Source organism: Vanessa atalanta, chromosome 28 (genome assembly GCF_905147765.1).
Source record: "Vanessa atalanta chromosome 28, ilVanAtal1.2, whole genome shotgun sequence".
Lineage (NCBI taxonomy): Eukaryota > Metazoa > Arthropoda > Insecta > Lepidoptera > Nymphalidae > Vanessa > Vanessa atalanta.
This window is the reverse complement of record NC_061898.1, coordinates 1,436,785-1,453,069: the sequence shown is the minus strand read 5'-3', so window position 1 is coordinate 1,453,069 and position 16,285 is coordinate 1,436,785. Positions and strand designations below refer to the sequence as shown.

Below are 16,285 nucleotides of genomic sequence, written 5' to 3'. Positions count from 1 at the left end.
ATTCAATTTGAAGTAGAAAATTCTGTCGCATAGATCACCACAATGCTGTGGTGAACACATGGAATTTCAGCCGACACATGCAAATTATACACACAACTAAGCACATGAAAGTCAATGACGCTTAACCCAACTTTCATTTAATATTCTCATGTTGAAATCACTGAGTCGTATATAATATAATATATATATTATATTATATTATATATTATAATATATATTTATAATATATATATATTACAGAAAATAGAATGTGCGGATGAATCCGATGAATCCGACGAACTGTGCAATAGAATCTCCCCAGGATCACCGAAACCTGTTACTGTAAAACCAACAGACAAGTGAGTATATTGATTAGGATTATATGGAAAAAATATGGATTTACTTTTTTTGCCGACCGTAAAGCTACCACCGGTTCGGAAGTATGTAGATGATAAAAAAGTGTGAAGGTAATGCTTGTTGACTTCCAGGCAGGATGTATTACGTACTTATATAATTGTGTTTAACTAACATGACTGTATTTTTAGATGTTGAAAAGGAGTAACTACTGAGTTTCTTGCCGGTTTTTCTCGGTAGAATCTACATTCCGAACCGGTAGTAGCTTCACTTAATATAATTTGTTAAATGAGTGCTTTTAAAGCCTACCTGAATGAAGTAAATTTTGATTTTGAGTTTTTGATTAGATTTTACCGAGAAGAACAAGCAAGAAACTCAGTAATTACTCTTTTCCACCAATTTAATTACAGAATATGTCAATAAAGTACAATTACATTTATATCCTGCCTAGAAATAGTCTTTTTTTGACATGAGATTTAAATTTAAACGGAATTAATAGTGTACAAGCACGTATCACGTTTGTATTATTAAATATTTTTTGTTCTCCCAGACCTGTAGCCCAAGGGGGTAAATGCGTGCTACCTCCCTTCCCCGAACACGGCACGTACACAATGGGCGGGAACCCCAGCGCAACCCCAGGACAAACATTCCCCAACGTGGGCCTCAACATCACTTGCAACCCTGGCTTCGGTGTGGAGAGAGAAGTAACATCGGTGTTCTGTTTCGACGGCTATTGGTCCAATGATATACCAAAATGTGTCCGTGAGTATTATTCATTTAAAAAAGATAAAAAAAAAAACAAAAAAAGCAAAAAACATTTAATACATAAATACTTGAATATTTCCAGGATTCTGCCGTCTTCACAAACACGAAAGCGTCGAATACCGGTGTCGCCTCTCCGGTCCCGACTCCCTGGAAGGTACTAGAGAATGCGGTACGGAGGAACCAGCAGGAACCGTTGTCAAGCCAATCTGCAGATCACCCAACTATTACAACTCAGACATTTTAAACCCCATGAGATGTATCGACGGAAGCTGGACATACATCGCTATATGTAAACCAGGTGGGATTACGAACATTACTATAAATATAAACAATACTATTAAAATTCAGATCATTAGCGGTAACAATAATACACCTAAAATAGAAATAAATACGGGTAATAATAATAATATCAAAGTCCAAAGTAATAATGACATTAATGTCAAACTTGTTCCTACTCAAAACGGTAATATACAAATTATATCTACGGGTAGCTATTACGACACTCAAAGACCTACTGGTAATTTTTATGACACTCAAAATATACCTACTGGTAATCACTATGACACTCAAAATAGTCCTACTGGTAATCACTATGACACTCAAAATAAGCCTACTGGTATTTTTTATGATACTCATAATAAACCTACTAGTGATCACTATGCCACTCAAAATAAACCTACAAGTAGTAATATTGACACTCAAAATAGACCTACTGGTGATCATTATGACACTCAAAATAAGCCTACTGGTAATCACTATGACACTCAAAATAAACCTACTGGTGATCATTATGACACTCAAAATAAGACTACAAGTAGTAATATTGACACTCAAAGTGTGAATATAAACATTGGAAGAGACAACCCGAGTATATACGATATAGATGAAGGGGATTGGAGAATGGCACAAGTTACGAGACCAAAAGACGAAGAAAACTATAACACTGGTAGTCGTTTTGAGCCTAATGATGCAATAATACACTTTAATAGTACAAAATAAATTTAATATTTGAAAATAAAACAATTGCAATCACTTTTATTTTTATTTACATGAAAATAATATTTATTTTAAATGAAAAAATAATAAATGCCAGTGAACAAGATTTCTTTGCATAATTTCTTAGTAGATTAATTTTAATATTTGTATTTAATAGGAAGGTTTTTCTGGTCTTTAAAAGACATAATAATTAATACCTCATTAAATATATAATAATTATCTAATATATAATGGATTTTAATTCAAAAATGACTAAGCTTGTGTTGTTTGCTCGAGATGTTGACTTTATAAAAATTAAGAAGAAGGAACTCAGCGTGACTTTGAATATACGAGAGATGACGCGGGACGTTGGAATGAAGGTGCTTACGCCATATATCATTAAATTGTATAAAACAAAGTCGCTTACCGCCTGTCCCTATGTATGCTTAGATCTTTTAAATTACACAACGGATTTTGAGACGGTTTTTTCAATAAACAGATTGATTCAAGTGAAAGGTTTATATGTATAATACATGCACAACATAGTAGAGAAACAGTGACACTGATAATTTTAGAGGTTTCACAAGTGATGTCGTAAATAAACACATTTTTTGCGCTTACATTGCAAACGCTGGATGAACCCTACGAGATAGATCAAAATAACGTAAAAAAGGTCTTCAAAAAAGTCCGCGATAGTATGTCTATCACTAAGAGATAACCCACAATAACCGTTTTTTATCCTTGATTTTTTAAGATAAATAATGGTTTATTTTCGAAGCGATTTTAAGCAATACAGCATTAATCCATGTCTTTTTAAGTACCTTAAATACATTGTGCATTTAATATAGATCAATATGGCCCGTCAAAGCGTGTAATTTAAATGAATATTTTTCGAAGATATTACAGATTTAAAACGCAGGGACACATTCAGGGTTTGTATTGTCTAATATCTAAAAAAACTGTGAACGTTGACGTGCGACCGTTCGAAGCCGGAGCGGGTAGCTATTTGTGTATAAAGTGAAATAAATTAAGAACGTTTGACAGTTAAATTGCAAGAAAAAAAATTGCTATTCAAAATCCCTTTTAAATTAGAACATTTACAAAAAATAAGTTTAAATAATAAATAGAACGATAAAGAGAGGACGATGTCATCTGAAGGGGACATCCGGTTCATCTAGCTATGTCGCGAACGATCACTACCCTGTGAAGATTGATTCGCTGACGTTAACCTTATCAAGTGACGTTTACACTGTTAAGCTAACAACGCCACGTTTAAACGGAATTAAAATGTCATGAATAAATTATTTGATAAGGCAATCAGTGTTCAAGTGTCCAAAACAAACTGGAACTTTTTGCAATGATTCTAAAAATGGCAAGGACGATTGTGAAAACGTTTCTTAAATTCCAATTATCCGGTACTTTGCAATCGTCCGATTATCCTACAACATATATAAATACGTATACACATATATAGTTGAACTAAATCTGGTTAAAATCAGTACCACTAAAAAGTATCGTCTTTTGCCAAGCTTGTGACTGCCGCGAGTTGCTAGTTGCATGACCGTTCATAATCTCGCGACAGTTTACAATCTCGCGAGATTGATTATAATCTAATGTTACAATTAATGGTGACGTATAGAGATCAAATATAATGGGAATCTATTAATTAAAAGGCTAGTGCACACTATATTATAATATATCAACTGGCGTGTCCCTAATACCAATCTACCTAATTACATTAGACAGTAATTCAACGTAAGTTCCTACTACACCTAAAAGTAGTTAATTATATACTATGTGATTATTATAAATCATTATATGTTTACAATAGTTTAATTATAGTTTGTAATGATTCATGACAATTGCATTGTATGTATGTCTGTTATATTATTTGATAATTTGATAATTATAATATATAAATGTAAGTTTATTTACATTTCATAAATAATTGCATTTATTTATTTTTTTATTTTCATTAGGACAACCAACAGTAGATACAAATATCACATCCAAAATAAAAATCTTTATTTTTCGATTGAATTGAGGGAATAAATAAATAAATAAATAAATAAATTATTAATTATAGAGGAATACATGGGGATTGTATTCTTTTCTACCTCATAGACTCCCGTGCTATTTATATAAAAACGTATTTTTATATATTTCTGAATAAATATACACGCACAGTGCATTTAATGTTGAAAGTTAATTATTTGTTCCAACGTTGGAACAAATGATGGCAATACAGCTTAATAAACCACAAACAACAACATAAAACATTTGGCTAAATATAAGGACCTTATTTTAATGAATTTTAAACCAATCTTCCTCTACAATATCTAAAATACGAGAAGTCGGTGATGAAGGAAGCCATCTGTGAAGAAATTTTGTGTTAACTGCCGTGTATTACTTTTTTTTTTAGTTCCGTATACGTATATGTCGTATATTAAGCTCGTCCTAAAATTCCTCCAGTTTCATGTCCATTTTAAATATTATATCTCAGTTAGGGGGACGGTCAAAATAATTTCTTCTTTCCAATCCAATCTTCTGGCAATGTTGTCATAATTACAATCTGCTAGTTTCATTCGCCATAATTCCAAGTCGATTGGATTTTTTCCACCGTTCCAATCTGCTTTCATTTTTGCCACCATTCGTATATTTTTGCCGTAATGTCAAAGTATTAACATTTGTTCGGATTCCAGGCGCCATTTTCGCTGCCATCCTTTATGTCCATGATGTATTTGAATTAACATTATTCTCTCACCCTTTTGATATGACTGTTAAAGCTATTGGCCCAGTTCAGCACAAAAGCAGGGAAATCTTAGTCAAGAATTACTATATTGATAGGTTATGTTAATTTACAAATAGTAATTATTAAATATAGTTTAAGATGCAATGCACTTTAAATAAAATCTATCACAGCAACTCAGTTCCTTTATAATATTAGACAAATATCGCACCAAGTTGAGAGACCGTCACTTTAGTGTCAATTTTTCAGGAGAAGCATTTAAAACTTTGACATTATCCAAGCGTCGTCGTGATTCGCGCCGTGTTTTTGCACCAATTAAAGGGTTGGTTCAGGACACTTATTACGCATTTAACTATTTTTTTCAATTTTTGCGAAAGTGACGGTCTCGCACCGGGGAAGCGATATGTCTGTAAGTCGGTAAATAATAAAGAAAAAGTACAAACGCTCCTTGAATATAAATGTGTTAATTCAATTTAGAAGATTCGCTTCGAATGTGTTAACGATTATCGTTCATCGGAGTCTGCGAAAGCGCTTAACTAAACACAATGATTACTATGTTCATATATTGTACGAAAGTAATTCTGTCCATCTGTCTGTCAGTTGCTCTTTCACGGCCAAACCACTAAATCGAATTTCATGAAATTTCCAATGAAGCAGGGTTGAACTCCAACGAAGGAAAGATTTTATGCCTAACAACCTGTAAAACGCAAGCGAAATAGCGACCACTTAGACGACTAATTCTTCCATATAGTGAAGACAAAACTTTTTTTTGTAATGAAACTAAATACGTGAAATAATTCCAAGGTTACACCTATATCAAAAAACGCGTAAGTTAATAATAAAATTAGTTGTTACGCTTACACGTCTTAAAAATTCAACTGGTCATTTTGACCTCACAACATGCATGCAGTACGTTGTCGTGTGTATAGAAAAGCAATTACCACCAGACCCCACCCCCACACACGCTGGCTAGGCCACTTAGGGCCGGATCTACCATATGGCTTTTTGGGTTTCAGTCCAGAGCCGCTAAGTCAAGTCAAAATCAAAAATAGACGATAATGCGAAAGAATTACCTAATTTTATTAAATTAAACAGATCTTATGGTTTGCAGCGCTGCGAATACTGCAATTAATCAAACCCACTAATTAATTTAATTCAAGTCTACGTTCAGGTGTGTCTTAGGTGGACCCCTAAGTAGCATTAGCCCAGGGCCTCCTAAACTCACGGTCCAGCCCTGAGGCCACGTGCGAAAATTAGTTGTCTATACTTCTTTAAGTGTTATAGAATGCCTTGAAAACGTCACCAGACCGGAGAGCGAATATTGGTACTCAAGCCAAATGTAGAGAATACACTTAGGGGCTTTATACTCACGACATAATCGTGCCTCCTGTGAGACCGACAGGTTTAAAACGTCGTCGTCTTCGGGTGGACGTAACGTATGCTATGTATAGTTTCAGCTGTTTGACGCAAATTTGATAGTGGGGGGGGGGTGCCTGGTGTTAGTCTTTAGTGTGTCAATTTATCAGCATCATTGTATAGGACGTTCTTGGATAATCTTCGGATCCGATTGAATAGCAGATGAAATAAAGTAACATCAAATAATAAACTTAATCAGCTAAGTAAAAAATATCGAGCCTGCGCTTTTTAGAAAGGCGAATTAATTAATTAACAATTTCTATCCAAATATTAATATGTTAATGAATTTAACGTATGCATTTAAAAAAGTTTGTGATTTTATGTTATAGGACTCAGTTTTACAAATATAAATAATGATGGGATGCATCGATAGGCCTTTTTGCCGATACGATATCGATACCGATACTCTTAGAGAAATATCGGCGATACCGATACAGATACCGATATACTTATCGAATTTAAATAAAGGTAAAATAAATATAAGTAGACGTGTTGATTGATTGTTTTTATTTAAAAAAAAAAAAAAAAACGTTACAGACTTGGAATTTGAATATTGGTAATTAAGCTCAGTAACTAAGGTTCATTAATAAGAGTTAGTAACTAAAAATACATTAAGCAAATTCTAACCAGCAAATATTGCCGATACCGATATATCGGAAAACCTGCTGTATCGCCAATATATCGGTATTGGTATCGGTATCGGATGCATCCCTATTATAAATGTATATGTCATTAGTAGGTATATAACTATATACGTTAACATAAGCAACTTTATCTAAACTTATATATTTAAAATTAATACCGAAATATTTATTCAATTAAATAATGTAACTTTGCGGAATTCCATCGACCGCAAATAATATTGCAATATTGTAAATGTCGAAATAATTATAAATAAAATTATTATCTTATGTATTATTGTATGTATCATAATATTATGTAATATATAAGTTATGTAATATTAATAGGATGGATTTATTTATAAATAAATAAAATTTATTTTCGATCAGTACTTTTATTTAATCATTAATTTCCATCTTATTAATATTCTACCTAACCTATTCCCTAATAATATCCTTTTGCAAAATAAAATTTAGATAGTTTCCCACCATTTTAAATTAAATTAATATTTAATATAATTAAATTAACAAATATAATTCAATTTGAATTTTTTGTTTTGCTGTCGCTACTCTTAACCTCACTAAGACATCTTGTAAGTACTAGCGTCACTCACACATACGAATACACACCGATAAAATTATTTAAGGTGAAGGAATGCCCCTTCTTGAACGAATAAACCTCGACAAATACCAATTACAGTAAAACTCATTTGGCAATAACGGTTAAATTTCAAGGTCGCCTTTTTGCGTTTGAAAATGTTCCTTCCAATGCTTAGCAGTTCAGGTAAACACTGATTCATCTCTTTCAGTCGTCACTGATTTGTCATACGAAAGAAAAAGACAGCATTATTTGACAATCCCCTCCGTTAATGACGTTTGTATTTAAATAACTTTTCTGACGACTGACTGAAATTACAGAAAAAAAAATTACTTCAAATAAATAACCGAAGAAAATTATATATTTGAAGTTATTATAATCTTTTATATTAATTTAAGATATACTTAGTGTGTATGTTGAGCTTTCAAGGTCAAACGACCGACCGAATTTATATAAGATATTATTTAATTTTATGTGTACATTAAATTTAAACTTGACGAATAATTCGTAAAACGCGAACGAAACCACGGACGACAACTACTTTCATATTTCTTTACAAAACTCTAGTATCACTATATATTAATGTTTTTAGGACTTATAGCTTATTCCAACGCCATTAGAAGCAGAGACAAATTAAAAACTTTGACATTGACAGAACATAATTCATCGAGATCTTGAAAAATCTACAAAAAAATAAATCAAAATATACTTTATTCAAGTAGGCAAACACAGTTTGGAATCGTCATTTTTCAGAACTGTATTAAGTAAAACTACAACCATTTCGGAATGTAGATTCTACAGAGAAAAACCGGCAAAAAAACTCAGTACTCTCTTTACCAACATTTAAAATACAATGTTATGTTTGTTATATATAATGTGTCCTTTCTGAAAATCAACTAGTATATAATAATAAATACTTAAATACCCTCTGTCTGTCTACTAACGCAAAACCAATAAACCTAGAAATCTGAAAGGAAAATAAAATTTGATAGGAAGAAATATTCTGTACGAATAAACTCGAAATACAATTATAAAACACCATTATGTTATACCATTTAAGAGATTTCATGAGATGCTTCGTGAATTCTTATAGAATAACACTATAGTACAGAAATATGTTCGCATCTCTGAATATGATAACAAATTTTGTGATGTTTTAATTATATTCGTAAAGAAAACAAGATTAATGGTCAAAAAAAATCATGAAATCTAGTCAAAGTTTAACAAACAATAGTATAGTAAACGGCATCAGTCATGAGCGTGACCTGCGCAGTAGTACATTTTTTGGTATCTTTCGACGAATAAAGAAACTGAGACGCCGGCCGCACGCGATTGGTCCATCAATCAAAGCTTGTCGTCTATTGGTCTCTTACTTGACATTCGGCTTCTGCCATTTGGCCGAAAGTGTCCGTGCGCGAATTGGCCTTACCCACGACTCGTGCCTGCGACTATTTGTGTCGTCCAACTGCGGCCATTTTATTGGAAACAACTGTTGTGTTGAATTTAAATAAGTTTATATAAAAAAATATTAGGGCACCCGTTTGGAACAAAGTTGTTCTCGCTATGTATTACATATTATATAAGCGATACAATTAAATAAATTAACACTTTTTGAGAATATATAAATGACAATAAAAAAATTGTTATTATAATAGCATGTGAATTAATAATTATAAATAGTTAAAAAACTAAAAAACACGGTTTTAGCATATTCCGTTCGCCATGTTGGATTAAAGCCACGTGACTATTTTTTTCGTATTCCTGACAGCAAACCCTTTCATTTGATATCCATATCAGGGGGGTGGATTTCAAACAGCCAGTCCGCCATCTTGGGTAGGCCGCCATATTGGATTTGTAATGACGTTTCTTAGCTAGTCATGTATTGTCAATCATGAAATAAATATGTGTATCAGAACTCAGAGCGTGTGCAAAATTTCATCCTCATCGAAGACCGGGAAGTGGTTCTAATTAAGATTCCAAATTTTCTTACATACAAAGTTACAAGTGAAGCTAATACAAGCGTGTTAAAAATACCACTTAAAAAAATACAATTAATAATACCAACTGAAATTATTAAATAAAACTATCAACAAATAAAATAATATTTGTAAAATAATGTTAGTTCATTGTTTAGTGGTTAATGTGATGGGCGCTTACAATCGGCGCTATAATGCCCCGCACGACTTACGCTTCACACCCATTTTTCTACGATACACTGGCCGCTGTTGGACAGTTGTAAGATGTGGTCGATGCCGACGGTGGCGAACAAAAACTTTGTCGTTAATTGTATTGCCACTGATTGTTATAACCAGGGCCAGATCTACCATATGGCTTTTTGGGCTTCAGCCCAGGGCTCCGTTGTATCCCGTGGATGCAAGGGAGCCCCAGCTAAATCAAGTCAAAGTTAAAAATAAACGAAAATGCGAAATAATCCATAACTTCATTAAATTAAACAGATCTTATGGTTTGCAGTCGAGTCCTGCAATTAATCAAACCCATTCAATTAATTTAATTGAAATCTACGTTCAAATAAGTCTTAGTCACCAGAGTAGCTAACCCAGGGTCCCCTAAACTTACGGTCCGGCCCTGATATTATCCTAAAAATGTATGATGTTGGTATACAGGTCTTGATTCGTGTTTCTTTATCAATAAATGATTTGTATTTGTATTATGTAAGATAAGTTCAAATAATGTTGTGTTAAACCTACAAATAATAGAAAGAGACAGAGTCACAGAGAAAGAGGGACAGGTTCACTTGAAGATTTCTGTCAGTTTACTCTACTTTTAACCGCGTTAAAGAACTTCTTTCCAAAAATTAAACAAGTTTGTATACCCTGTACAAGATGGCTTGATCTTTTTGACAGATGTATTTTTTTCTGATCGACATAACTTTGCAATGACGTGCAAAGTTCTGTCGATAAACAATATTTTTACAATTTTAAAAATTATTTAAAAAAAATACATATAATACAATAGTTCCTAAAAATTCGAGCGTTATCCGAAAATTTTAAGACTTTTTCTATTATAGATTATTGTTTAAAAGTACAATTTAAATAGAAACACTGAAAATAATAGACGCTTGTACAATGTTACATCGGTCGGACGGTAGGGACGCGAATAAAAAGTACGAGTAACTGCTACAAATATCGATTATAAAAATCCTTATTAAAGATCATTATTGAGTTATTGTTACGAACGGGGGTCCTTTTGGTTGGAGTCTCTTTAGCTGGTATAACTCTTTTTAGAAAAATAAGTAAAAAAAAAATTTGAATTCTAATTTGAATTACGCATTCCATCGTTCCATCGACTGTTATATATGTTATATTTTCTGTTTCTCATCACTAGCCCGTCTGTCAAAAAGATCAAGCTAACTTGAACAGGGTATAGTATTAAATTTAAAAATATAAAACTATGAATAAACATAGACTTGAAGTCTATGATTCTTATTTGTTAGTGATTAGATACTAAAGAACGTTCTAGAAAGAGATATAACCGTTAGTCTAAGTACGTAAAATGGTAGGTGGATGTTTTATTAAACGAAATCAAAAATTTCAGAATGCGGCACCATCACCCCAGGAGGTGCCCAGCTCGTCTTAGGTGGGCAGGTGGCAAAAAGGGGAGAACTGCCTTGGCATGCGGGTATCTACAAAAAGGAATCCACTCCATACGAGCAGATCTGTGGGGGATCTCTGATAAGCACAACAACTATTATTTCTGGTAAGTCATTTATATCAACTTAATTTAAACGGGATTTTGCAAATATATGTGTTAGAAAAATAAACTCCCAATTTTTGAGTATAACATATCCTGACGTCAGCCCCGGATCTACGATTTTTTTCGAACCGGGGCAAAACCTTGATAGTTTAGATAGTTAGACCCTTGAGTGTTTGAGAAAAACCGTTAAAACTGCCAAAGATTGTTCTGCCTGCCCTGTGATGCCAATTGTTCAACTCGGCTCGTATAGATGTAATGGGGTAGGAAAACCACGGCCACTACGCACGCGTTCAAAAATTTACTACGATTACGATCGCCTCCTGGCTGTTTCTACTCATATATAATTATGTATATAATTAATTTGACGTAAAAAAAAAAAGTCCCGCTGAGTTTCTTTCGCCGGTTCTTCTCAGGTCAGGGTGTTTTCTTTTTCCGAACCGGTGGTAGTGTTTAACTTGACAATCAATAAGAAAGTGTACTACTTCTATATTGAATAAAGGAATTTGAGTTTGAGTTTTGACTTGATCTGTTAAGACGCGTTCATAAATTACTTAGTATGTGTTCGAAAACTAACCGGATGTACGGAAATAGAAAAAAATGTTTTTCTAACATAATATATTAATTCTATAACTTGATAAAAGTCTATGAGATTGTAGACAAAGAGGTTTCATTTGTTCGATATTTCGAATAATTGTCTAAAGGATCTGGCGTCCCCATGAAACTGCCATCCATGGCAAGGTTTGCCCCGCCTTAGATGCGAGGCTGCCTGACGTATCTCTTGTGCACTTTCGAATCTTCATAATACAAAGTAACATCGAATGTATAGCAACCGGTCCAGAATGTAGATTCTAACGAGAACCGGCAGAATTCAGTAACTCTTTTCTACCAACTGACTAATTGATAGTTATGTAATCTCCTAATATTAAACCGGAAACAAAGTATTGATTCTTCATGATGATGGATTTTATCGTAAGGAGCTGTCACATCCAAAAACTGCATTGGAGCACGTAGGGGGATAGATACAAACTTGGTGGTAGGGCTTTGTGCAAGCCCGCCTGGGTAGATACCCTCATCATATTCTACCGCCAAACAGAAGTATTGTTGAGTTCCGGTTCAAAGGTTCAGTGAGCCAGTGTAACTACAGGCACGAGAGACATTACATCTTAGTTCTCAAGGTTGGTGGCAACAATGTTAGGGTGATATTTCTTACAACGCTATTCTCTGGGGAGATGACCACTTATCATCAGGTGATACCCATTCGCTCGTCCGCCTACCTTTGTAATAAAAAAAAAACCTTTTCCATTAGAAATGAAAGGCCTCCATTTGCTAGGCAGCGAGACATTTACATATGTACCTTTTTTTCGGGAGAGGTAGGGCTTTACTTATCGAGTTTTAATAATAAGTACTTAATAAATGCAGTTCATGACTTATTATAGTTATCTCCTGTCTCGAGTATTTTAATGCTTAAAACAATTTCATCTTTGTATCTAGTCTTAATTTTTTTTTTATTCAATCCAAGCTGCGCATTGCTTCTGGAGCGACAAGAACAAGCTTCTACCAGCTACAAACTACGCGGTTGCGGTTGGCAAGATCTACCGTCCGTGGGACAACCCGCAAGACCCAGACGCCCAGAAGTCTGATGTGAGTATTGATCAGACCCGTTATAATACAGGCTGTTCAAATTAGGGTGCCTCGCCTATGGTGGTGAAATCTTGACCTCTAGTAAAACGAAGAAGCCCTAGAAGGTCTCATAAAAATCTTTTATTATTATATTTTAATGGAAAATAACCAGAACACTGCTTATTGGTTGAATAAATTGAACTGCTTAACACTGAACAATTGTATGGTAATTGTAATGGTTAGTTCACATGACTTCAGTTTCTCAGGATTAAATCAACCCCCTTTTTTTCCAGGTCGCTAATATAGTGGTGCCTCCTCATTTCCGAGGAGCCGAAGCGAACTTCCAAGATGACATCGCTCTGGTTGTCGTAGGGACTCCGTTCACGTATCATGTCTACATACGTCCTGTCTGTATCGATTTTGATGTGAATTTCGACAGAAAGCAATTAACTGATAGGAGTTTGGGCAAGGTATGATATGAATCAATTGATTGTAAATAAAAAAACCTCAATGTTCCTCTCGCCGCAAGTCTTTTGACGGTCAACAAGAAAGTGTCATATTTTTTATATTGAATAAGGATATTTGATTTATTTTACCGAGCCAAATAACTTGGTGGCCATATTGGTGAGAATATTACGGTAATAAATTGCTTCGGAATTGAGAAGAACTGGCTTTTTTATATGACATATGTATGTATGCATCTGTATACATTAAAAAGTACATTGTAAATCTTAATAACGTCTTCACGTGTTGTACACAGTGATTAAGAAACACTCAAAGAGTCCCCATTACGAATTATTTAATAGCCTAGCGAGGAGTACAGTACTACACCTAGTTGATTGAAATTAGATTAATTTGTACAAACCAGCGTTGCAGAACTATCGATAGTTTGACTATGGATAGTTGACCTCGAAAACTATTCAGGATATCGATAGTACAATCGATAGTATCGTATTGATCAATACTATCGATAGTATCGATAGCTCTCCGTGAGTAATACTATAGATAGTATCAATAGTATTGCTCATGGGAAGCTATCGATAGTATCGCTTACACCTTAACTATCGATAGTCTATCGATAGTGGACTATCGATATGCAACACTAGTACAAACCAATTATAGAACTAAACTGTTCTGTTCAATCACTTTTTTAATGAATAAAGATTTATTATTATTATTATATATGAAAAACTCAATGGAGTATTTTATGTCGTATAAAAAAGCAAGGGACAGAAAGTAGGTTCTACTATAAGAGATATAATTCATTGTGATAAATATAATATTCGAATGAAATGCAGATTATATCAATAAATATGTGACCTACGTAAATTTGACCTTGATTTTGATGACCAGGTTGCCGGATGGGGTCTCACCGCGGAGAACGGAAAAGCCTCCCAAGTTCTAAAGGTGGTTGAGTTGCCATACGTCAAAATAGAGGAGTGTTTCGCAATCTCACCGCCGAGTTTCAGGGAGTACATCACTAGTGACAAGATATGCGCTGGATACACGAACGGTATGTGTATATTATTATTTTAGATCTGTTCGTTTGAATCAATGAGAAAATGTGATTCTCATAACGTTGGTACAAGGAACAAACACAATCTTGTTACTCCTGTTACTCGACTGCATAGAGTCAGTAACTCTTTTGTGGGGCAATGTATACGCTTCTACAACAGGATCCCAGAAAGCGTTCAAAATGCTTCTGTTGCGAAATTTAAAAAAATTGTTAAGGTACGCTTGTGTGCGAAAGGTTACTATACAATTAGTGAGTTTATGTTTGATAACACACCTTGGGAATGAAACGATCGCCTCCTGGCTGTTTCTACTCATATACAATTATTTATATAATTAATTTGACGTAAAAAAAAAAGTCCCGCTGAGTTTCTTTCGCCGGTTCTTTTCAGGTCAGGTTTTCTTTTTCCGAACCGGTGGTAGTGTTTAATTTGACCATCAATAAGAACGTGTAATACTTCTATATTGAATAAAGGAATTTGAGTTTGAATTTAGAATTTGAATGTAGAGGAATTAATGGTTATAGGAAAAATTGGCTATTAGCTAATCTAATGATTCTATTCGATGTTGTACAAAAGTGACGGGGATTTCCCGGGAAATGAGAACAACAAATCGAGGGCGATTTTGTAGAGACCTTTCATTTGTTTTGAGAGAGATGGCCCAGTGGTTTGAGCGCGTGCATCTTAACTGATGATTGCGGTTTCCAACCCCGACAAGCACCACTGAATTTTCATGTGCTTAACTTTTGTTTATAATTCATCTCGTGCGCGGCGGTGAAGGAAAACATCGTGAGGAAATAAATAATACACAATTAAGATTTTAAATTAACATGGTTATTTTTATTACTAACAGTATTTAAAACGGGATATTTACCATGTTTTTTTATTTTTATTTGTTGGAGCTCGATATTTCGACATTATCTACGAATGTCTTGTTCACGAGACTGTACTAGTCTCGCGAACGTTTTAAATACTGTTAGTAATACACGATTAATATTTTTTATTCTTGACTTTTTACGAGAAATAATGGCTTATTCACGAAGCGATTTTAAGCAATGCATTTAATATAGACGAATATGGTCCTTTACAGCATGTAATTTCAATGAATATTTTCGAAGATATTACAGATTTAAAATGCAGGGACTAATTGTCTAATGACAAAAAGCTATGAACGTTGTAAATACATTCTGTAGTATATTTAGTATCACGGGGACGAGTCGCTAGTAATAGTAACTTCGTTCCAAGAACGTCCCCGCGTTCTGGTATTTCACGCATCCCCCTGTTGGGGTATGGGGATGGCAGTTCCCAGGGCTATGCCCTATTTACTGCGGTGTCCTGTTCCCCGTCCGTTACTACGGACGGGTCGTTGGGGTCGGGTAATTCCGTAAAAGTATTCCTAGTTGCGTGTGCAGCAGACTTCTCTTGATCCTCCGCAAATTCTCAGAGCGGTCAAGGGCACCGGATGAGACCCCGTATGGGGAGGTCCAGCGAACGACCTGCTCTGTGAACGTCTGCGCACGAACGTCCCCAGGAAACAGCTGTTTGTTTTATAGTGCCCTTAGAATTGTGTTATGTTTCGTCAATCCGCAGGGACGTCTCTGTGCCAAGGCGACAGTGGAGGGGGCCTCGCGTTCTCTGCGTCGGAGCGGAGCACGCAGCGCTACTACCTGCGCGGCATCGTGTCCACCGCGCCGCGAAACGAAAACCTCTGCAACGCTTACACGCTCACCGCTTTCACTCAGATCATTAAACATGAACACTTCATCAAGGAGTACATATAGATTTAATACGTTTTTATAGTAAATGATATTTTTTTTAAGAAAATGCAGCGTTTTCTTATTTTAACTCTCTATGTACCGTTTTATTTGTCGTCGAAAACATTGATGGATCTTTAAAATTATCTTTTGTTTTTATAACAAATAATATCGATATCACGTCGAGCATCACTAGCGTCCTCGGCAATTTAAATGGTTCTATATGAAGC

The 16,285-nt window shown here is 34.6% G+C and overlaps 1 protein-coding gene across 1 annotated transcript in view; it reads left to right on the top strand.

Annotated features, from left to right (window-relative positions):
- LOC125074593 (modular serine protease-like) overlaps positions 1–16,148 on the top strand; it is a 29,132-nt gene extending 12,984 nt beyond the window's left edge. The window contains exons 8-15 of the mRNA XM_047685945.1: positions 241–338; positions 884–1,095; positions 1,181–1,396; positions 11,012–11,173; positions 12,690–12,811; positions 13,084–13,260; positions 14,144–14,303; positions 15,892–16,148. Coding sequence (XP_047541901.1) covers positions 241–338; positions 884–1,095; positions 1,181–1,396; positions 11,012–11,173; positions 12,690–12,811; positions 13,084–13,260; positions 14,144–14,303; positions 15,892–16,082 — 1,338 coding nt within the window. The 3' untranslated portion in view covers positions 16,083–16,148. The remainder of the gene's footprint in view (positions 1–240; positions 339–883; positions 1,096–1,180; positions 1,397–11,011; positions 11,174–12,689; positions 12,812–13,083; positions 13,261–14,143; positions 14,304–15,891) is intronic.
- Positions 16,149–16,285: the final 137 nt, after the last annotated feature.